General features: G+C 46.5%; 1 protein-coding gene across 3 annotated transcripts in view; it reads left to right on the top strand.

The window, feature by feature from the left end:
* The first annotated feature begins 326 nt into the window (after positions 1 to 326).
* AIDA (axin interactor, dorsalization associated) overlaps positions 327 to 22,793 on the top strand; it is a 30,039-nt gene continuing 7,572 nt past the window's right edge. The window contains exons 1-7 of one of the 3 annotated variants that reach the window (XM_064164561.1): positions 327 to 547; positions 5,018 to 5,087; positions 12,259 to 12,312; positions 15,376 to 15,430; positions 19,223 to 19,286; positions 20,359 to 20,465; positions 22,305 to 22,316. In XM_064164561.1, coding sequence (XP_064020631.1) covers positions 438 to 547; positions 5,018 to 5,087; positions 12,259 to 12,312; positions 15,376 to 15,430; positions 19,223 to 19,286; positions 20,359 to 20,465; positions 22,305 to 22,316 — 472 coding nt within the window. In that variant the 5' untranslated portion in view covers positions 327 to 437. Of the gene's footprint in view, positions 548 to 5,017; positions 5,088 to 8,680; positions 8,732 to 12,258; positions 12,313 to 15,375; positions 15,431 to 19,222; positions 19,287 to 20,358; positions 20,466 to 22,304; positions 22,317 to 22,793 lie in introns of those variants that run through there. The other 2 variants (XM_064164563.1, XM_064164562.1) reach the window with 2 other exon arrangements.

Here is a 22,793-nt window from a genome sequence, read left to right as displayed (position 1 = left end):
AGCACAAACAAAGAGGGGAGGATACCGCGGGCCGGTGATGACATCGGCCCTCCCGGACGGGTCACCCGTCCGCAGCATCGCGCAGAGTCGCGCTGCTTACCTACGGGAGATGTCCGGCGACGGTAGGGCCGGGAGCGCAGCGAAGGGGAGGAGCGGACCCGTCCCCGCCCGGCCCGCGGCCGCCGCGACCCAGCCGGGAGGGCGGGCCCCCGGCAGCCACGTGACAGCCGCCATGACACATACCGAGGCGGCCGCGGCTGCTCCGCTCCGCTGCCTCGGCAGCGATGGCGCGGGCGGGCGTGGCCGCGCAGCCTACCTCGCTGGGCGGCTCTGGCAGGAGGCGCTCGCCGCGTTTGGTTGTCGCGGCGGCTGGGCTGGGCCGGCGGCCGGCGCGGTGCCCCGGCCCGGGGTGAGCATGGTGCCCTAGTGCTGGGGCTATGTCGGAGGCGGCCCGGAGCCTCCTGCAGCGCTGGGGCGCCAGCTTCAGGAAGGGCACCGACTTTGACTCCTGGGGGCAGCTGGTGGAGGCGATCGACGAGTACCAGATGTGAGTGCGGGGGCGGGCGGCTCCCGCCGCTGCCCCGCTGGTTCCCCGGCATGGCCTCAGAGCCCCGTGCGAGGGGCCGGAGGAGGGAGCGGCTCCTGGGTGGGGTAGGGCAAGGGGGATCCCCGCGGGGCCTAGGCCGCCGTCCCCTCACCCCTCAGGCCCCGGCGGCGGGTCCTGTACTGTAGTGTTGGGTGTCGAGGGCGTCGGGCCGTGCTCTGAGGCAAGGGGGGGGCGCGGTTGGTCGACCCGCCGGGAGCCGCCCCGTCGAGAGCAGCGGTCGGTGACGGGGGCTGGGCTGGGCGCTGCCCCCTCGGCGGGGGTCGAGGCGGGAGCCGGCCTCTCCTGGGAGGGTGGCAGTCGGCTGGCCTGGAGCTGCTAGGCTCCCCTTAGGCGTGGGGCATCGAAGTGCCTGGTATGGGCAGCGCTGGGCCAGGGTACTCCCAGCCCATCGTTCCGTCTCCTGGCACCACGCTCTGCTCAGCCAAACGGGCTGCCGAGGCATTAGCCTTGCTCCAAAACCCCTCACGCAACCCATCAGGGTAAAAACTGTTCCACTGATGAAGCTTGGGTGGGAGAGGGGCGAACCTGGCAGCCCCGCTTAGGTCGGCTTGCACTGGGTGTGACTGCGCCACCTACGAGTCCTTTGGCATCAGAGGGGGAGTAGTGGCACTGCAGGGCACTGATGGCGGTAGTCTTAGAGACACATCTGGTAGCTTTAGCCAAACGCTCTCCTCTACTGCTCTGTTCACCGTGAAGGTGGAAGTTACTCTTTTGTGATCTAATTTCTGCAGGCTGAGTTTCTTACGGTGAGTTTTCTGGAAGCAGTCCAGAGTGTTTGCACATGTTCCCCAAGTGAAAGTCAGCTGAAGAGATGCTCTCAGAGACATCTTCCAGTATTACTCAGGGCTATTCAAGTTATGGGCTGTAGCCTCGCTGGCTACTGGTTCAGTTGCCATTCAGAGTAACTAGCCTGCTGGCCACTTACAGCATAGTCATGAGATGCTATCATCTCATCATTTCATTCTCTCACCAGACGAGATGATGCAAGTTCAGTTATTTGCAGTTTGCTGATGGCCTTTAGAGCAGGGCAGGCTGTTACTACAAACCTTGGCACAGGGATAAAAAGAAGTTATCTTCCAGATCTGTATCTGAGAAGAAAAAAAAAAATCATTGGAAAATGAAAGAAAAAAAAGAAGACATTTTTAGTGTCTTGTGTGGACATCTACAAGGAGTCCAGTAGGATCCTAATGCTTTAAATTGTCTTAGCAGGCTTTGCAGTTTCATTTAATGACCTTTCTTCAGAAGGAAAAGTCCACAGGCTTCTCATTCTGAGCTCACTCCATTGAGAAGTAAGGTCACTAAACACTGGCAGACAGTCCAGTTTGAGAGTCGAAGTATAACTTTTGTTCCCTTCCTCCCAGCATCACTTGCATCTGATGAGAACCGTAGTGATCTCTGTGCTCGTGTTTCATCCTGGCTTTGTAAGAAAGCTCCTCTTGAGTAATAGTACTGTAAGCTGCTCTGCCTAGCCTTATCAGGGAGTTTCTGCTGAACAGAGTAGTTACCAGTAGATGAACTCTGGTTCCAGGAGGGAGAAGAAAGGAGAGAGAAGATCAAAGGATTACAGAGAGATATCTCCTAGGGAGGAGCCAGAAACTTTTTAGTGTATTTATCTTCCAGTCTGTAGTGTAGAAGCTGCAAATAAACAACACAGGGCAAGATACCTACTTGTGGCTCTGGGCAGACATAACATCATGGCTTTGTATTGTTGCCTTCTCAAATGGCAGTCTGAGATGGGATGCTGTAGTTGGTCTGGTGCTGCTGATGGCCATGTCTGTACTCATTAGCATAAGGAGGCTCTCACCATGAGAGTGGTGAAACCCTGGAATGGGTTGCCCAGGGAGGTGGTTGAGACCCTGGAGGTGTTTAAGGCCAGGCTGGATGGGGCTGTGGCCAGCCTGCTCTAGGGTAGGGTGTCCCTGCCCATGGCAGGGGGGTTGGAACTAGATGACCCTTGTGGTACCTTCCAACCCTGACTGATTCTAAGCTGGTGAGCTTGCTGGCACTAAAAGTTGGGGTTTTTTTTGTTTGTTTCTTTGTATGTGTTTGTCTTGTTGGTATTTTTTTTGGTGGTGTTTTTTTTTTTACTTTCCCCCAAATCTGAGCTACTTCAAACCACGAATTTGGTGGCAGCCAATCTACAAGAGTTGGGGCTGTTTGGCCAGGAGAAGGCTCCAGGGAGATCTTACAGCAGCCTTCCAGTACCTGAAGGGGGCTACAGGCAAGCTGGGGAGGGACTCTTCACAAGGGCTTCTAGTGATAGGATGAGGAGCAGTGGCTTTAAGGTGGAGGAGGGGAGATTTAGACTGGATATTAGGGAGAAATTCTTTCCAGTGGGGGTGATGAGACACTGGAACAGGTTTCTCAGGAGGGTTGTGCGTGCCCCCTTCCTGGAGGTGTTGAAGGTCAGGCTGGATCAGACCGTGAGTGACCTGTTCTAGTGGAGTGTGTCTCTGCCCGCAGTGGTGGGGCTGAAACTAGATGATATTAAAGGTCCTTTCCAATCCAAACCGTTCTACGAATCTATGATGTAAAACACAATTGTGGGTCCCCTGGACACGAGAGACAAACATCTACTCAGGTCTGTCTTCTGGAAGTGCAGGAGGCTTGTTTGCTCATGTGCTTACTCACGTGAGAGCCCTCTGAGCTGCCAGCAGTGCTTTCCTCCTTGAATCTCCCCATCTGTGGAACTGATCCAACTTTGAACAGGCTTCTAATGGGATGCCAGGTGCATTTATTTGGATTAGGGTGACAAATGGAAAAAGAGCTTTTTTTACTGATGCTTGCAGAGTGTGATGCTGCCTGTTGTGGGTGGCACATTGCTGCTATGGTGATATATTTTCTTACCTTGTTGTCCTTAAATGTCCTTTCTGTATGCCCTGTGTATCGTATTGGCAGGGTGGTAGGGAAGGAGCATGCATTTGAGTTCAGGTATGTTTGTGCTTCTTGTCTTTTCTCAGATACCAGCTTTCCCCCTTTACATGGCCACCAAGTTGAGTCACATTCCATTTTTTCTTTTGTTTCTGACACAGGCTTTTGTGCTAATCTCTTTTGGTGTATTCTAACCTCCCCTGAAAAGCAGACTAATGCTCTCTGGAGTGGTGGCAAGAAGATGAATCTCTTTAACAAGTCAAACTTGTAAGATTCAAGAGTGAAGAGTACCATGATATCCAGAGTACTGCTGCTGTCCCTGGGCTTCCCCTAAACTCTCTGTGCCCTTCCCCCACTGCTCTTTTAGATAAAATTATTTACAGGGCATGGCAACAATTGCCCAGAGGTTTGGGTTGTTTAATGTTCTCCTTCCTCCCGGGACGGAAACTGTAACTCTTCCCATAGCTTCCTTCTCCAGCTTCCTTTCGCTTTCTGGAGCTGTTTGCTTGCTGTTACTTTCCAAACCCCTTGGTACTGCTGTCTCCGTGGTGACAAGGGGTGAGGTCTCCGCTCCGCATGCGATGCTGACAGGCACAAATGTGAGCTGGTGCAGCCCAGGCCAAGCCACGCCACCCTGCACCTGGCTTCCAGCACTGGAAGTGCGTGCTGCCATGGTCTGGGATGCCTACACAGGCAATCCAGCTCTCCCTGTGAAATACACATGTGCTTGTACCACGGTGGATCTTCACAGGATGTGTGGTCTGTTAGAAAATGAGAGGGTGGGGTGAGGTAAAAGGTCTGTGCTTATAAATGGGGCTGTTGTCTAGAGGAACCTTCTTACCTGGTCTCTCTTTGTGATACATGTGTGTAGTCTTCTCTGCCTAATGTAGTTGCATACTTTGTCCATATTCTGAGATTATCGAGCTGAGAATCATGGAATGGCTTTGGTTGGAAAAGACTCTGGACACGCTCAAGCATCTCGATGTCCCTTCTAAACTGGGGGACCCAGAACTGAACACAGTACTCAAGGTGTGGTCTAACCAGTGCAGAGTACAGGGGCAGAATGACCTCCCTGCTCCTGCTGACCACACCATTCCTGATGCAGGCCAGGATGCCACTGGCTCTCTTGGCCACCTGGGCACACTGCTGGCTCATGGTCTAGCCTTGAGCTCTGTGGTAAAGGGTTGGATTTGATGATCTGTGAGGTCTCTTCCAACCCTGATGATACTGTGATACTGTGTGATACTGTGACTCCTAAGATCATCAAGACCAACCTTCAGCCAAGACCACCGTGGCCATTAAACCATGTCCCAAAGTGCCACATCCACAAGTTTATTGAACACCTCCAGGGACAGTGACTCCACCACCTCCCTGAGCATGTTCCAGTGCCTGACCATTAGAAATCTGTGTTAAAAAATACATCAGCCCCAAAAGCTTTTGGGAGCAGCAGCCTGTGGACCTCTTGGCTGACTTGTTTACTGGAGGGGAGGTGTTTTTATGTTGTGTTCCCACTCTACAATTTTCTTTCCCTCCATCCAGATTAGCAAGGCACCTACAGAAAGAGGCACAGTCTCAGCACAACAACTCAGAATTCACAGAAGATCAAAAGGTGAGTATTGCTGTTTGCTCAGTCAAGGAGCTTGGCTCATAGGTGTGGATGTGGGTTGTGTTTGGTTTATTTTTTTTCTCTCCCAGACCAAAGCCTTATGAGACCTTTTTTATTCCCCACCCCAAATAGATGTGAACAGCCACAGAGCCCAGCACAGCTAACAGAGTTACTGTCATTAGATGTGACAGATGCTCTGCTGTGCAATATTGAATGTCATGCATGCTGGCCAGAGTCCTCCATAACCTGGATGTTTCTTATTTTGGGTGACCTTTTGACAACTTGTTTATGCAGTGTTGTGTAGTTTGAATATGAACTATCTTGAACTGCAGACATGAGGGGTGTGTGAGGAGGATGTTAGTTTAACATGTAACACCTGACTGGGAAGGGTCCTGGCAGAATTCTCCCTAGTAGTCTCTCAGAATGTTACTTCTTTATAATCTTTACTGAAATTACATTAATCCTTCCTGCCTCTTTTCAGTTAAAAAGGCTGTTTCTTGTCTTAACATCACATTAATGCAATTGCCTGACAGGGTTAAAGAGGAATCTGCTAGCTGAGGCTCATGCACTCAAGCGTTTTCAGCATAATAAATTATTTCAGATATTAGATGCTGCTCAGTTTTTGCATCTTGTATAAAGGCATGCTTTTTCTTGGGACCAAAAAGCTCAAGAACTCCTGTATTCCCAGACTTCCAAGTCATAAGATCACTGGTTTGAGCAATGGGCTTGCCTGAAATTTACACTTGATAGCCCAGAATCTCATTTATGATAATAAAGTGCTAGGGTAATGGAATCTGTCTTTGGAGATGCTGGCCCTGAAAACATGTCTTAGCTGCAGCAATTAGAGCTTAACTTGGTATAATGAGTTCACAGTATCACCAAGGTTGGAAGAGACCTCACAGATCAAGTCCAACCCTTTACCACAGAGCTCAAGGCCAGACCATGGCACCAAGTGCCACGTCCAATCCTGCCTTGAACAGCTCCAGGGACGGCGACTCCACCACCTCCCCGGGCAGCCCATTCCAGTGTCCAATGACTCTCTCAGGGAAGAACTTTCTCCTCACCTCAAGCCTAAATTTCCCCTGGCGTAGCCTGAGGCTGTGTCCTCTTGTTCTGGTGCTGGCCACCTGAGAGAAGAGAGCAACCTCCTCCTGGCCACAACCTCCCCTCAGGTAGTTGTAGACAGCAATAAGGTCACCCCTGAGCCTCCTCTTCTCCAGGCTAACCAATCCCAGCTCCCTCAGCCTCTCCTTGTAGGGCTGTGCTCAAGGCCTCTCCCCAGCCTCGTTGCCCTTCTCTGGACATGTTCAAGCCTCTCAATGTCCCTCCTAAACTGTTCCTTTAAACACAAAGAAAACTACACCTTTATGTAGAGTCTGACAGAGCTTTGTGACTGTTCCCTCGCTGGAGCAGAGACCTGCTCTTCCATGTTCTGTTCTCTTTATGCAATGAAGAGGATAAGGCTTGTGATCACCTTACATGGAGTCCTAATCTTGGAGAAGGATTTGGTCCACCTCTCCTGAACTGGAGGCTTGGGAGCCTTGTTAACTGTTGGACAGCTGTTACTCTTTGATCACATCTGCTCTTGATCCTGTGCCGGTAGCTTTCTCCATCCTCCTCAGCTGTAGTCTTCTTTACTGCGTGTTTCACTTGGGGAGATACTTCTGAAAACGTGGTTACTTCATGAATGTAAAGCTGTTAATCTCACTTCTGGAGGCATCATCTCCTGTGAGTATGGGAACAAGAACCACAGAGGGCTTTGCTTCCAGATGTTCCCTGAAGCTTGTGGAAAGAACCTTGGACCAGAATGTGGAAGTGAGTGAGGTCAGCCATGAGGGAAGGCCGGGGGGCTCAGGAAGCAGAGATAACTGGCCTCAAATGTTAGATGCACAACTACCATCATGTCTTAAGGCAACAGCCTTCTGAAAAGAAGAAATGAGTGGCTGTTTGGAGTCATTTCAGAGGCATACCTGTTTCTAAAGCTGATATAACTTACAGAAAAAAGTGACATTTCTATCACTCTTTTTTTTTGTAGGTAAGGGGCTGATGCACTGAAACTTTAAGCTGGTTCATCAAATGGTGGTGCCTGTCTCATTAGCCACATATACAGCTTAATGTCCCTGACATCTTGTTCCTTCCTCTACTATGAGGAATGCTAGTCACAGCAAAAATCTTGCTGTTGCTTTGGAAGAAGCACTTAAACCTCTGTACAGCAAAATCTTGAAGTGTGGTGTTCAGCTCCTTGCTGGTCTGGTCTTCCCAATTTCTGCAGGAGTTCAACCAGTATAATCTAGTGATTGTGACCAATTGCTGTCATCACTAGTATCATTCATTTGGCATGCTAGGGTAGAGTTTGGTGTGCTTCTGGGTTTTGGAGCACTTTGGTTAAATGGAAATGTATCTTCTCCCTAAAAATCTAGGTGCCAAAAAAGCTACTTGTGCTCAGCTGTCAGTGCATCAACCAGCATGCCGTTTCCTGGTAGGGCTAGAAAGTTTCTTGCCCTCATATCATGTCTTTCTGAGGGTCTGTGTGCCATGGTGGTGGTTTTGCACCACACAGAATTTGGGATTTACCCTCTAAGGGTAAATTACCATGCTTTCTCAGAATTTGGAAGTAAAATGAGATAGTTGTTTACAAAAAATAGGTCAAATATAACAGGTAATAAATGTATACAAGTACATATCTACCTATACAACTAGGCAATAGCTCAGCTACCTTGTATGCTCCCTGTACACTGGTACAAAGGCCAGGAGCTGTTACTTACTAACACAATGTTATCTCTGCCTGCTCCCACTCAGTGTTCTTACCAGTGGTGAGGAGGACAGTCAAGCAAGGGCAGAAGGAGAGAAAGGGGGAAAGAGAAGCAGGAAGTGAGCCCAGAACAAGCTGTACTTCCAACTACCTAGGATTTTTAGACCAATGGAATGAGACAGACATCTGTTACGTCTTGTTCAGCTTCTTTGAGAGTCCATCCCCTTAGACTTTGTCTCAGATTCTCTGGAAAACTTTTATTTACTATTTACATTTAAAACACTAGTCTTAAATCTGTAACAGTCATTGAGGAGTCACCTCTTTGTCTTTTTCTGCGTGTAGAAAAGTGTCTATTCTTCAGGTTTGACTTACCTGACACTACTGGCCAAGGCTTCATGCAGTATTTTATAGGCTGGAAAAGGCAGGGCTATGAAGCTAATCATGATTTCCAGTTGCTTGATCCACCCTCTCTTTAGTCTTTGTTTAGATTTAGAGTTAGCTGTTTTCCCAAGGACCCTTTGTACTGCTGAGAATTACTGTGGAGCTGTCATCGTTTCTTAATTGTTATACTTTATGGGGAAGATGAATTTCAGCAGCAGTTCCTCTGCACCAAGGGAAAACTACTAACTTTACACTTCCAGGGAAAGGACAAGGTTAGGTTCAAATCCTCCACCCCATCTGTCTGTATAAACTTTTACTGTGTTTGGGTTTATTTCCTGCATCCCAGGTGGTGGTACAGTGCAGAAATGGGCACACCATAATTGATGGAGCATTACTTGCCAATGTAATCATCCAATCTGTTAATCTAATAGCACTTGACAGATACCATCAATTTCTTTCCTAGGCATAGTGTGATCCAGTTATTGTTTAACTTGTAATAAATGGATTCTTTATGGTAAGGATTCAGACTTTTAAGTATTCATATCTTGCCTTTTTGCTCTTGATCTGAAGAGTCAAGTTCTGAAATAGAATAGGCTACTTTCCTTGATAAAGCAGACCAAGCTCCTGAATTTGATGTTCAGATTTTCAGCTTCCAAGGGGTTGTGGTCTTTTTATCTATGGCTGGACAGAATTCTGGTGTTACAGTCATTAAGGAAGGCTCTGTTTTGACTTGAATAATTGACAGTGCTAAAGTCTTCATTAGTGATTGTGAATTCTGTTGAATTTCTCTTGAGATAAACACTGTGATCAAAAAATGGTTGTGTTTAAACCTTGTCATCCTGCAAAGACTTTAAGTAGGCTGTGCAACCATTTCATCACCTAGATGCTGTGCATGTGGGATATTAGCAGTTTTAATTAACAGGATTATTAACAGTTACTGGTGGATTTACCTTGGTCTAAGCCTTTGCATGCTGTTGTTGTTTTATCTTCATTCTCAAACAATCTGCCTTCATTCATGATCAGCCACTGTGTTTTGCTACATGAATTGTCCCAATTGGGTTTGGCCATGGTTGTCAGCTTGCCTCCAGCGATAGTTACTCTCACCCAGTTCTCTCTGCAATAAATTTGACCTTTAAAGCCCTCTTCTAACCACAGTCATTGCTTCTTGTGTAACTGTTTTTGTGCTAGGCTGAGTTTTCTTCAGTATTAGAAAATCATGCATTTTTTTAATGCTGAAATAAGAGTGCTGTTGAAGAGTCTTTGCATGATTCACTAAACTACTGGTCTCCTAACAGCCTAGACCTCTCCTGAAAGCCAAACTCTGCTCTGGCTCTGTATTTATGCAAACATCTTTGACTGCATTACAGTGAGCAGAGTCATTACTCACAACTGCACTGAAGAAACTTTCACTATGAGATCAACTGGTTTTTTTTTTTCTCATTTCTAAGCAGAAGTTTACATAAAACTGAATCTTTACTATTTTAAAGTAGCCAAGTTCATTATGGTTCAGGATTTTTAATGAGATGTAGAATGCTTTCCCTGCTGCAAAAAAGAGAGCCTTTGCATGGCATAGTAGCAGCTGAAAATGATAGCAGTGTTTAGCTGCATTTTCAACTTTTGGGTTGGGTGTGGTCCCTTAAAAAAATAGTTATGAATAATGCCTGCTGGGAGCTTGCCATATTTCAATAGATTCCATATAAAACCTATTCTTTACTATTTTAAGACTCCCCAACTCTCTTCAGATAATCTGTTTCTAGAGCCATTATTGCCCTCCAGCCCCCAGAAGCCTGAGGACACACATTTTGTAACGCTGTTTATTCTGTGAGGAGGCAATTTGAAGAGCCCACAGTAGTGAATCTGCAGGCTAGGGAACAGGAGTGGTGCTGAGCTTATCTCAGTGAATTGACAAAGGAGGCAGAGGTTGAGAGATGCTTCTGGAGACCTCGTCTGTGGTGTGAGCTTAATGCCCTGCACTTGAGACTGGGAGGGGAAGAGCTGTGGGAAAATGTTGTCAAGTTCTGACTCCACAGAGAGGCACAGAAGCTGGCACCCTGCCAACCAGTGACCCTCTTTCTGTGTTGCAGTTGGAGGGGTTTTGATCCAACACGGAATGGACATGTTCTTTGCTCGGCAGCTGACACCCAAACCGTCCCTCAGAACAGCTGGGCTTTTGCAAGTGTTCAAGCTGTAGGTCAAACCTTGGGAGATTTCCCCTCCCTTCCCTTGGGAACCTCTACATTCCTTTCTTTTACCCATTACTTCACACCTTCCTTTTTAAGATTCTACCTTTGCAAATGTATCTTTCCAGATGTTCTCAAGAAAGAATTCCTTTTGTCACGCTGCAGCTGTTGAGATGGATGTCACGCAGCCTCACCCTGGGGACTGAGGCTCTGCTTCCATAGTAATATCTGCTGTCCTCCTATCCAAAATCCTGTTTTCCCAAGCTATGTTGGAGGTCCAGCTATGGTTCTCTGTAATCTTGGAGGCCCAGCTCTGGATCTCTGTAACGCAACAAAACATTTCAAGGAAGCAGAAGTTTTAGACCACAAAATGAATCTCCACAGAAGTGGAGCTCTAACATTTTTATTCTGCCATCTCACTTGCAAACACGTGGTTTCTGCTGTGTGTGCTGCATCCTAGGCAGAGAAGAGAACAATGTGTATCCTGTGCTCATGTGCATCACTCACTGCTTTTCTGGAAAGTGAATTTCTTCTAAAACCTGCATACAATGAGGACTAATATAAACTATGAGAATGTGACTGGACTGATGCCGTGATGTAGACGTTTAAGATGAAAGGAGATACCAGGTGGGGAGAAAACATTGAAAGCTTTGAGGAACCTGCGGTGGCAAATGAAAGTCAGATAACTGAGGCTTTTACACACCCCAGCTGTTGGCTCTGCCCTTGAGGTGTCTAATCTGCATAAGATTCAGCTCCTGATCTCTTAACATTATGTGTTTTAAGGTGAACTGAAACTGGATCCACTTGGGTTTTGCCCAGCCTGTTGAAACTAACAGTGGGGTCCAGGAGCTGCATGAGAAGTTTTGACATCCTTTTGTAGGAGAGTCAGAGCAGATGGCTGGGGAAGGGGACACAGTCTCAAGTTGTGCTGGGGGAGCTCTAGGCTGGATGTTAGGAGGAAGTTCTTCTCAGAGAGAGTGATTGGCATTGGAATGGGCTGCCCAGGGAGGTGGTGGAGTTGCTGCCTTTCAAGGTGTTCAGGAAAAGCCTGGATGAGGCACTTAGTGCCATGGTCTAGTTGACTGGCTGGGGCTGGGTGCTAGGTTGGCCTGGATGATCTTGGAGGTCTCTTCCAACCTGGTTGGTTCTATGATTCAATGAAATAGAACTGTCTTCAAAGTAAGACTGCTAACACTGTACTGTTTTGAAGCTCTTTCCTTTCTTGTACATTTTCTAATGAAAAAGGGAAATTTTAAAATGGAAAAAGGGATTTTATACAGTTGACAAGTTGGAATCAAAGAATCCATTTCATACTTTACTTGGAGTTTAAATATCTTACCATTTCAAAACTACCAAGTTAGTAAAAGAATCCACCTTTATAATTCCCCTCTCACCAACACAGTTTTTCAGTACTGAAATACTGAGCTTCTGAGGAAGGTTACCTTGGAAGCCTGATAAAGGAACTGTAGGAATGAATCCTAAAAGGGGCAAATCAGAACAAATGACTCAAGTTCTCAGAAGGTAACAGAGTGGCTGGTTTGGATTGTTTCTTTTTCTTCTGCCCTGTCACTTCAAGGCAGTTGAGTTCACAATTTGTGGTGTGGTTGGCATTATTAGTAAATGACCCTGCTTTGTGTTGATGAAGTGTGGGAATGGAGTTAAGTGGCAGATGCCAGTTTCATCTGTTGGCTTTCAGAAAATCTTGCTTGTGCATGAGAAAAGCTCTTGATGCTGAGTAACCTGGTACTGAGTAATAGATCTGAAATCTTTGCAAGGGAAATCAATTGTGTTTATATTTCCAATGTGAACATAAATGGATGCAGTTTCAGTACTGATTTTGTTTCCTTTTTTTCCCTTTCAGAAAACCATAGCTAAAATTGCAACATGCTTGGAACTGAGAAGTGCAGCATTACAGGTATAGCTCTTCTCCCCTGTGTCTTTGTACTTCAGTGATAGGGAACCTCAGTGCTTTTTAAAGCTTGTTTGGTGTCTTCAGGGGTAGTCACAACTTCTGAAAACAGAGTGAACAAACCCTTGACATTTAGACTTTCCAGTTTGTCAGTGATGCCCCAAGTGGCTGTCTTAAAACACTTTTAGCTGCTTATGTGACCACATATTAGGGCTTCTACAAGAATTTAGCTGCAGGGTTTGCATCTTTTATTCTTGGCCTCACTTTTCCTTCTTCAGCTCTGATTTGTTTGTCTCGGTTACCTATGTGCAAAGCTACATAATTGTGGTGCCCATAAACCTCATGAAGAATCCACCATACACGAGCATGAACCCTGTGAGTGCTGAGAGTCCTGCTCCATCCCATTCACTGAAGGAGGAATTTAAAACCTCTGTATCCCAGTTGGCAAGGGACGATGACCTTTCCTCTTCACCATCAGAGGGGTACATGTCTTGGCCATCAGAGATAGGCAACCTCCCTGAAGACCAATTCAAACTAACTTGCTCAGAAATAGACAACAACAGACACATGGGGCTCTTTGGGTGATCTTAGGTGACCAATTTGGTCAAAACATGGATAAATGGGATGGGAAACCTACCTCACTTCTTCTGAAAAGAGTGAGAGAGTTGCAAAATGAGAAGACTAAAAGAGTAGTTGCCTCAGTTTCCCCACAGTTCTGGCAGTGATTCAGCTGATACCATTAAACACTGTGCCAATTGTACTTGTAATGGTCAGCATTAGGGCAGCCCTGCCTCTTACCAGGAACCAGGAAGATAGTAGGCTCCTCCTTAGTCAACCTGGTGTGCCCCAGCTCCCCGAGGCTCACCATATTGATGACTGAGTTTGTGCCAGGCGCAGTGGCTCACACCTGTAGTCCCAGCTACTAGAGAGGCTGAGTTCGCTGGACCTCTTGAGCCCAGGAGTTCTGGGCTCTGAGTGACCCTTGCAGTAATTCAACAGCTTCACAAATGATCATAAAGCCTGAAGAAGGCTGTGTGTAGAATGAAAATGACTTCAAAAATAGTCATGAGAACTGGCAATGCTCTAGGGAAATGTGTGAAAATAATGGCTTAGGAGCTACTTCTTTTTTCTGGACTCAAATACTATGGAAGTTAATTTATTTTTCTCTCAGCACAATCTTATCCCCAAAACAAAAAAGAAAGTGAGAGAAATTTCCAAGAGAGTGTGGATGGGGGAGAGATGAGTTATCTGAAGGAAAGTTTGGATTATTGGATTACCTCTTCATCAACAAAGTGGTGACAGGCGAATTTTGCATCAAGTAACTCACAACAGTGCCTCTGAGCACTTCATGTTGCTTTAGAAGGTGCAGCAGCTCCATTGAGAAGCTGGGATTTTAGGCAGTATGCTGGAGCTGGTTTTATGAGGTGGGGGCTGACCAATCTCGTGTTTGAAGAATTACTTGGTTAGCTCTACCTGTCTTTCTATTTTGGGCTAACCCAAGGTGTTTAAACAGCATTTTGCTTGTTATGAGTCACTGTGACTTTGTGACAAGGGCAGGCGTGTTCCACTGTGGGATAGCTTCCTGGGTGACATCTCAGAGCAGCAGCAGAACGTGAAGCAATGCCATCACCTGCCAGATTGAAGAGATGAAGTGTTGCAAGAGCAGCTTGCCTTGCTTGTGGTTCCTCAACAATAACTCAAGGACTTCATAACCCTGTGTGAGGGTATTAGAGCTTCTAATCCTTTTCATTTTGTGGAGTGTTTTACTTGCTGCAAGTTTAGAATCATGGAATTGTTTTGGTTGGAAAAGACTTAAAAGGTCATAGTCTGGCTGTCAGCCTAAGACAACCAAGGACATTAAACCGTGCCCCAAAGTGCCATGTCCACGTTTCTTGAGTGCCTCCAGGAATGGTGACTCTGCCACCTCCCTGGGCAGCCTATTCCGATGCCTGACCACGCTCCAGTAAAGAAGTCTTTCCTGATACCCATCCTAACCCTGCCCTATCACAATTTCAGGCTATTTTGTTGCTTTCTATCACCTGATACTACAGAGAAGAGACCAACCCTCACCTCATCCTCCTTTCAGGAAGTTGTAGAGAGCAATGAGGTCTCCCCTCAGCATCCTTTTTCACCAGACCAAACAATGCCAGTTCCCTCATAAGACTTGTTCTAAAGACTTTTCACCAGCTTTGTTCCCTTTAAGCCTTTTGTTATGGCTACTAGCAGACATTAAAGCAGATAATGAATGTGGTCCCTGTTGGCACATTGTCAAAATTGGGGGGGGGGAAATCTCATCAGGCCTTAAAGAAATGTTAAAAAAAGAGCAATCTGAAGAGATGCCAGGAGTGCAATGGCAAAATAAGTGAGACCTGATTCCCTGTCTAAAAGAAAATGTCTTGTGCCAATCCTCTCATGCACCACTTTTCTCATGCCAGCTCTGCCACTTGTCTTCTCAGAACAGGCCAGTTCTACAAACTTTTCCATTGAGTAAGTCAGGCAGGCTTACTGGGAAGAAGATGTGCTATAGACAGGAGAGGAGCTGGAGAATAGAGAGATGGGAATTCCTCTGCCATTTGCAGCCAGCTTTCAGCTGAGCGTTGTGCCAGGCTCACTCTGTAGGCTGTAATTTCTGCCAGGGTTACAATGTTGGATGTGTCTCTTGACCTGTGAGTGCTGCTATTGAAGCATTACTCTGCATTGCAGTTTTGCAGCTCACCTTGCTTCAGAACAGCTTGAATTAAAACAAGTCCTTCTGTATTGGTGTTCCTGTGTGTACTAAGTATGAAAGAGCAACTGGTTGCTTCAAAACATATTTCTCTTGCATTAGACTTTTGAGCATATGGTAAGTTGTGGGTTTTTTTTTCCCTCAGTAAAGGAGCAGTAATGTACTTTGTGCCTCACCTGTGCTCCCAACCTCTCTTGGGGAGGTTTTGGTTGAGGTTATGTAGGCTACAGCATTGAAGTAACCTTCAATAAAAGAAGCACCTCGTATGTTTACCCTAAGTTATAGTAGCACCTTCTGAGGAGAAGGTGCATGCTAAGATCTAACTCTTCTTTGTCATGTCCTAGTCCACCCAAGCACAGGATGAATTTAAGCTTGAGGATCTGAAGAAGTTGGAACCAAGTAAGTAGTGTCTTTGTATTTTGAGTGACATTTGTCATTACAGTGGAAGCTATGACAGCAGCATCAACACTGATCACTGTGTGCTTGGACAGCAATGCTGGGGTTGGGTGGTTCTTCCAAGACCTCTCTTATCACTTAGACAAAACTTGATGTGTCTTAAGAACTGGAATGTGGGTAACATCACAGTACAGTAGTCCTAATGCTTCAGATAATGTATTAATCTTTATCTTTAAGCAATTCTCTGGGTGCTGCTCTTTTTTGCCCAGAGTAGTAATTTCAGCTATGAGTTGTGCAGTTTATCATCAGCTGGCAAATTTGCCTGCACATTTCTTACTTGAACTGAATATCAGCACTTTGTGGGCTTCCTCCTTGCAGCCTGAAATTTATTTCTTCTGAAAACATTTAGCTTGTGTTCATGGTTGCCAACCACCTGTCACCTACCACTGTAATGCTACTAGATAAACAAAGTTAAGAGTCAAAGTGAGGATGTGAGTCAGTCTTTGAAGAGTTTTGTGTGATGCTGCTTTTTCCCCAACTGAAGCTGGGTCAGTTTTCAATATGTCAATCCAGAAATAATGTTTTGATGTCATAGAATCAGTCAGGGTTAAAAGGGACCACAACAGCTTTGTTGTCCAGAGAAGGGCAACAAAGCTGGTGAGGGGCCTGGAACACAAAGCCTATGAGGAGAGGCTGAGGGAGCTGGGGGTGTGCAGCCTGCAGAAGAGGAGGCTCAGGGCAGACCTCATTGCTGTCTACAACTACCTGAAGGGAGGCTGTAGCCAGGTGGGGTTGGTCTCTTCTGCCAGGCAACCAGCAATAGAACAAGGGGACACAGTCTCAAGTTGTGGTGGGGGAGGTCTAGGCTGGATGTTAGGAGGAAGTTGTTGGCAGAGAGAGTGATTGGCATTGGAATGGGCTGCCCAGGGAGGTGGTGGAGTCACCATCCCTGGAGGTTATCATAGAACTTCATCATAGAAGTGTTATCATAGAATCAACCAGGTTGGAAGAGACCTCAAAGATCATCCAGTCCAACCTATCACCCAGCCCTAGCCAGTCAACTAGACCATGGCACTGAGTGCCTCATCCAGTCTTTTCTTGAAGACCCCCAGGGACGGTGCCTCCACCACCTCCCTGGGCAGCCCATTCCAATGGGAAATCACTCTCTCTGTGAAAAACTTCTTCCTAACATCCAGCCTATACCTACCCTGGCACAACTTGAGACTGTGTCCCCTTGTTCTATTGCTGGTTAACTGGGAGAAGAGGCCAACCCCCACCTGGCTACAATGTCCCTTCAGGTAGTTGTAGACAGTAATAAGATCACCCCTGAGCCTCCTCTTCTCCAGGCTAAACAGGCCCAGTTCTCTCAACCTCAGTTCAGTAAAAGCCTGGCTGAGGCACTTAGTGCCATGGTCTGGTTGACTGGCTAGGGCTGGGTGCTAGGTTGGCCTGGATGATCTTGGAGGTCTCTTCCAACCTGCTCGATTCTGTGATTCTGTGATTCCTAGTGACTCTGGATAAGTATCCACTTCTTATCCTGAGGATATTCAGAGGAGCATTTGTGCCAGTTGGCCTGTTACAACTTCACAAGATGAGTTGCTCTCAGTGATGAGACAGAGGCCTTTGAAATACAAATGGAGAAGAGGAGGCTCAGGGGTGACCTCATTGCTGTCTACAACTACCTGAAGGGTAGCCAGGTGGGGGGTGGCCTCTTTTGCCAGGCAATCAGCAACAGAACAAGGGGACACAGTCTCAAGTTGTGCTGGGGGAAGTACAGGCTGGATGTTAGGAGGAAGTTGTTGGCAGAGAGAGTGATTGGCATTGGAATGGGCTGCCCAGGGAGGTGGTGGAGTCACCATCCCTGGAGGTGTTCAAGCAAAGCCTGGCTGAGGCACTTAGTGCCATGGTCTGGTTGACTGGCTAGGACTGGGTGCTAGGTTGGCCTGGATGATCTTGGAGGTCTCTTCCAACCTGGTTAATTCTACGAGAAATTCTATGACAAATTTAGGTGGCAAAAAGCAGGATACTGTGAATGGTGTTTCTGGAAGGCTTCCTGAGCTAAACGTTCAGCATCAACTTTGCCACCTGCCCTGCCAGGATGTGTCTGAAAGCAGAGGACTGCCCTGGGCAGGTCTGGTACCAACGCCTGTGCGTGTGGCTGCTGCTCTGTGGCAGGAGGCTGCCTGCTCAGCTCTGCACCACGATTTCAGGCCCTGTGAAGTGCCTTCTCCCTGCGCTTGTGCCAGTGGACCGTTTTGTGCCCTCTAGTGATGGCTGAAATGCAATGCTAGAAGGGTTTTGTGCAGGGGTCGTTCCTCCACCTAGTGAAAGAAAGAGGTTGCTGGGGAAAGGGAGAAAACTAGTGCTTGCCATCCTTTGGACGATGGGAGGAGAACTCCTGTAATCCCCATGGCTTCTGCATGACGTGCCTGTGATCCCAAAAAATCTCACTGCACTGAGATTCTCCTGCCTGGGTCACTTTCACTTTCTGTCTCCAGGATGATGCAGCTCTCCAAAGGGCTGGGGAGTTCTGAGAGTGATAAAAAACCCCTTCCTTTCCCAAGCCTCTGCTGTGCTGGGAGGTGACTGGTATGAATCAGCTGCTTTTCCCTTGGGAAGTGGCTGCCATTCTTTGCCACCACGTTAGGATCAGCATTACTGAGGGCTCAGAGCAGAAGTCTTTGGAGAGAGAGAGAGACTTGGCATCAGTTTTGTCTGTCACATCTCCAGTGACAGAGCAGTACCTGAGAGGAGCCTGCAAGAAATCTGTGAGGGGACTTTTTACAAGGACTTGTAGTGATAGGACAAGAGGGGAATGGATTGAAGCTTGAGGAGGGTAGATTTAGACAGGCTACTGGGAAGAAATTCTTTTCCAGTGAAGGTGGTGAGACACTGGAACAGGTTGCCATGGGAGTTTGTGGATACCCCTCCCATGAAGGTGTTCAAGGCCAGGTTGGATGAGGCAAACAGTTCTAATGAAAGGTGTCCCTTGAGGTCCCTTCCAACCTAAACCATTCTATGATTCTAGAGACTTTAATTACTATTGGGTAGTGCTGTTACTATTTAGTTACTATGGGTAGTGCTGTTTCTGATGGCAGTAACAGCACTACCCAATAGCCACCAAAGATTGCTGTGGTTACTCAGGTCCTGTAGCTTTGTCTCATGATACTTTTGGTTATTGCCATGTTGATCTTCCCTGTCTCCACATAAGTGTGGTGGTCATTATATGCTGGAGTTGCAGTTAGCCTGTCTGATTGTTACAGTGATATGGAATCACAGAATAGTTTGGGTTGGAAGGAACCTCCAAAGGTCTAGTCCAGCCCCCCTGCAGGGAACACCCTGCATTAGATCAGGTTGCCCAGAGTCCTGTTGAGCCTGACCTTAAATATCTCCAAGGATGGGCCCTCAGCCACCTTCCTGGGCAACCTGTTCCAGTGTTCCACCACCCTCAGAGTAAAGAACTTCCTTTTAATGGCCAGCCTAAATCTTCTCTAATTTCAAACCATCTCCCACATGTCCTATCCCTACAGACTTTTCTAAACAGTCCCTCTCCAGCCTTCTTGTAGGCCTCCTTTAAGTACTGAAAGGCTCCCTGGAATCTTCTCTTCTTCAGACTCTGGTCAGGACTGCACTGGTGTTTACAATGAGAGGAGAGCTGGGTTTTTTTGTATGCTCTGCTCAGTTTTTCAGTGTTGCTCTTATTTGTGTGAGAATGGACATAGCTGTGCAAAGCAGTAGAATTCATGCTTAAGTGTTTATGGGTTTGGATGCTTACTGTTTTTCCTTTCTCTGCAGTCTTAAAGAATATCCTCACTTACAATAAGGAGTTCCCCTTTGATGTTCAGCCTGTCCCACTCAGGTAAGAGAGAGAGCTGGGTTGCTTCATCTATAAAATCATTGGGTTGGAAGGAGCCTTTAAAAGTCATCTAGTCTGACCCTGCTGAAGTAAACAGGGCAAGTGAATGATCTAATGGGAGTTGATAATTTCATTAAAAATTAACATTAAATCAGTCCATATTTGTCTAGATCAAAAATATGTTAAGGACAAGGATGCTGATGAGCCAGTTGTGCTGTAGAGCAGAACACAGGTGGCTGGGGAAGGCAATGAGGGTTATGTCTTGCCACCATCTCTCCTGCTCCTTTGCTTCTGCCTGGGAGTGGAGAGATGGCTCAGACATCACTGGTTTACAGCTGAGAAGGGACACAGTGGGGAAGAGACAGGAAAAAGCATCACTGTGTAGTTCACAAGGGGAACAGATCTAGTTTCATGTGACATAACTTTATTCTCATTCTGGAGATGTTGTCTGCATGTGCTGGTGTGTCCTTGAAGAGACATTCCTGTCACTAAGAGCAGTAATGAAAGGAAATGACTGAAAACTTTAGAGTGGCAAGAAAAAGGAGGGTGGAAGGCAGTGGCTGACCATTTGATATGCATAAATTATCAACTAACAGGCAATCTCCTCATTGATTTAAACACAAGATTTTTCAAGTGTGAGTTAGTGCTTGTGGTCAGTCTGAGACTGGTTTGTAGATAGGCATCTGGAAGCAAGTGTAGTCTGGGACCTAGAGTACTCCTCACACTAAACATTTGCTGTACTGATTTGAGTAAACTGCTTAATAAGAACTTTTGAGGTTTTGCTGTCTAGGTACCACTAAAAAATCAATTCTGTTAAAATTGGAGCTTGATGCATCCCTGCATCTCTCTGGAAGTGCCAGTATTGTCTCCTGGTTTGGGGCTTTCTGCTTTCTATTGGCCTGAGCTCCTGCAATCTCTGTCAGAGTCTATAGCTACAGGTGGTAGTAGTTACTGGGAAGTATGAAATGGCATTGAGGCATGTTGACCCTGCTCTGTACTCCAGATGATGACATGCAAGTTGAAAGCCACGTGATGAATGCTTTTTTGCTTCATTCTTCTTTCTCATGTTTTTCAGGAAGATTTTAGCACCTGGAGAAGAGGAACATTTGGAGTTTGAGGAGGATGATGAGGAAGGAGGAGCTGGAGCAGGGTCTCCAGACTCTTTTCCTGCTAGAGTTCCAGGTGGGGACACTGGCCTTGCCATGCCAGCCTATGTAGCTTGTGTAAATTCTGCCTCTGAGAAGCCACTTCCTCTGTGATTTGAAAGGTTTGGGTGGGAAGCAACAGGCTAACACAAACTCTGATGCTGTACTGGAGAACCAAAGGGGTGACCAGTAGATTATTTTTGTCAGTGAACTGTATCTTACTGCAAAAGAGTTGTTTGGATAACCTGTGAGGGTGGTACCACTTACCTCAAATAATTAACCTTTATTTCTTGTTCAAACTCAGTAGCTTCATTCCTTGCACTTTCTTTACTACCTGAAGTGTCTCAAACACATTCATAAGTAAATTGTGGCAATGTTTCTCCTGCAGGGAGCATTAATATCCTCCTAGAGATGTGAGAAGTTGCTGCTGGTGATTTTTGTATGTATTGCATTGTCTAGTGAGATGATGGCATAGACACAAGTCCAGCTCTGAGAGCATAAAGGAGTAGCTTTGGTTTTGATAGGTGAATTCCCTGTCTTATGTGAAAGCACTAGCAGAACTGGATGTACCTACAGGTTCTAAACAGGCCTACTGGGGATGTCAGCATGTGACAATTCACTGGTAAAGGAATAGGATGCTCCAACAGAGGATCTTTTGGTTCCTGGTGTAATTTCTTTGTGGAAGACATAAGTTCCTAGTTTCAGAGCAGGTTGGCAAACTTGGTATTTCAAGAAGGAAATGGCAATCGGAGCTACTAGTCCTGGAGTAGTCAATAGTAGTCCATAGGTCAAAAAAGCTGGGGCATTACATACCAGGGGGTGCTGGTAGGTAGTAGGTTGAACATCAGCCAGCAGTGTGCCCAGGTGGCCAAGAGAGCCAATGGCATCCTGGGCTGACTCAGGAGCAGTGTGGCCAGTAGGACAAGGGAGGTTATTCTACCCCTGTACTCAGCACTGGTCAGGGCACACCTTGAGTGCTGTGTCCAGTTCTGGGCCCCTCAATTCAAGAGAGATGTTGAGGTACTGGAAGGTGTCCAGAGAAGGGTGACAAAGCTGGTGAGGGGCCTGGAACACAAAGCTTATAAGGAGAGGCTGAGGGAGCTGGGGGTGTGCAGCCTGGAGAAGAGGAGGCTCAGGGGTGACCTCATTGCTGTCTACAACTACCTGAAGGGAGTAGCTCTTGGTATGATGGTGAATCAGTAAGGCCATGGCCATAGTGCTAAGTGGCCTCTGTGCAGCCCCCAGAGCTGTGTGCACATAGTGGACATAGAAGCTGTGTATGTGCTTAGGAAAGAACCCAGGCTGATGACAAACAGTTGGAACTTGCAGTTAAATCACTTGTAAGGAAGTGGAAAATGTAAAAGTTTGGGACATAAACTTTCTTATAGAGTTATTCCTCAGTAAGACCTTGCTTTTAAGAGGAGGTGAGAGCCACTCCTGAGCTTACTGATGCTTTACACTGCCATCTATTTAATAAACAGCATATCTGACTTTTCTGATTGGAGTTTTTGCAGTCAGTTAAACTTCCCCACAGCTACAATAGTGTAAGCCCTCAAGGTGTTGTTGTGCTACTGGAAGACACATGTTGTTTCCCCATTGAGTGTAAATTAGTGTGGTGTGTCTTACTTGCTTGGAGGTTGGTCCTGGTGGTCTTTCTCTGGGCAACAAGGCTTAAAGGAAAGCAGCTTGCAGCCTTCTTGAGTGTGCATCCTAAGTCAAGTGGACTTTCCCTATTGAATTGATAGTACTGTGTTGCACTCTTTCTTCTGTATGCCTTTAATCTGTAGTGCTTAACTGTGTTGTCTAACTGATCATGGTCTTGTCTTCTACATGCATGGCTTCATCGTTATCACATTGCACCATTCATCTAACCCAGGAGCCAATGAAGGTATGAGAACCTTTAAGTATGTACTGTTACTTCTTTGATCATATTCACATGACTGTGATGTTCTTCATTCAGCTTCTAGTTTCAGTCCTCAAAATAACAACCTCTGGTAACAATCCTAGTCCTGGGCATCTCTGGGTTGGTCTTCATTGACCTTCAGTACCAGGAAAACAGGAGGCTGTATTTGGTGATGTACCTTAAATAGCTTTGTAGAAGTTCTGCTGTGCTAGTGAGGACATGCTGGCTTGTAGCGTAGCCAAAGGCAGGTGTAGATAGATTTTCTTCAGTAAAATACAGACTTTATGGGAAAAAAACTTATAGAAAAAGCACTTCTGTAGTTAGACTTCTCTGCTGCATGGAGCTGAACTAACCAGTGCCTTGTTGCTGCTAATACCAAAAGTTTCCTGCCTTTCTCCTGGTCATATACTACTTTATTCCAGTGATGTGTTGGCAGTGGGTTCTTCTGTGAACCATTTCCAC

This window comes from Pogoniulus pusillus, chromosome 25, assembly GCF_015220805.1.
Source record: "Pogoniulus pusillus isolate bPogPus1 chromosome 25, bPogPus1.pri, whole genome shotgun sequence".
Classification (NCBI taxonomy): Eukaryota; Metazoa; Chordata; class Aves; order Piciformes; family Lybiidae; genus Pogoniulus; species Pogoniulus pusillus.
Note: the sequence above shows the minus strand (reverse complement) of the source record. Positions and strands in the feature narration are given on the sequence as shown.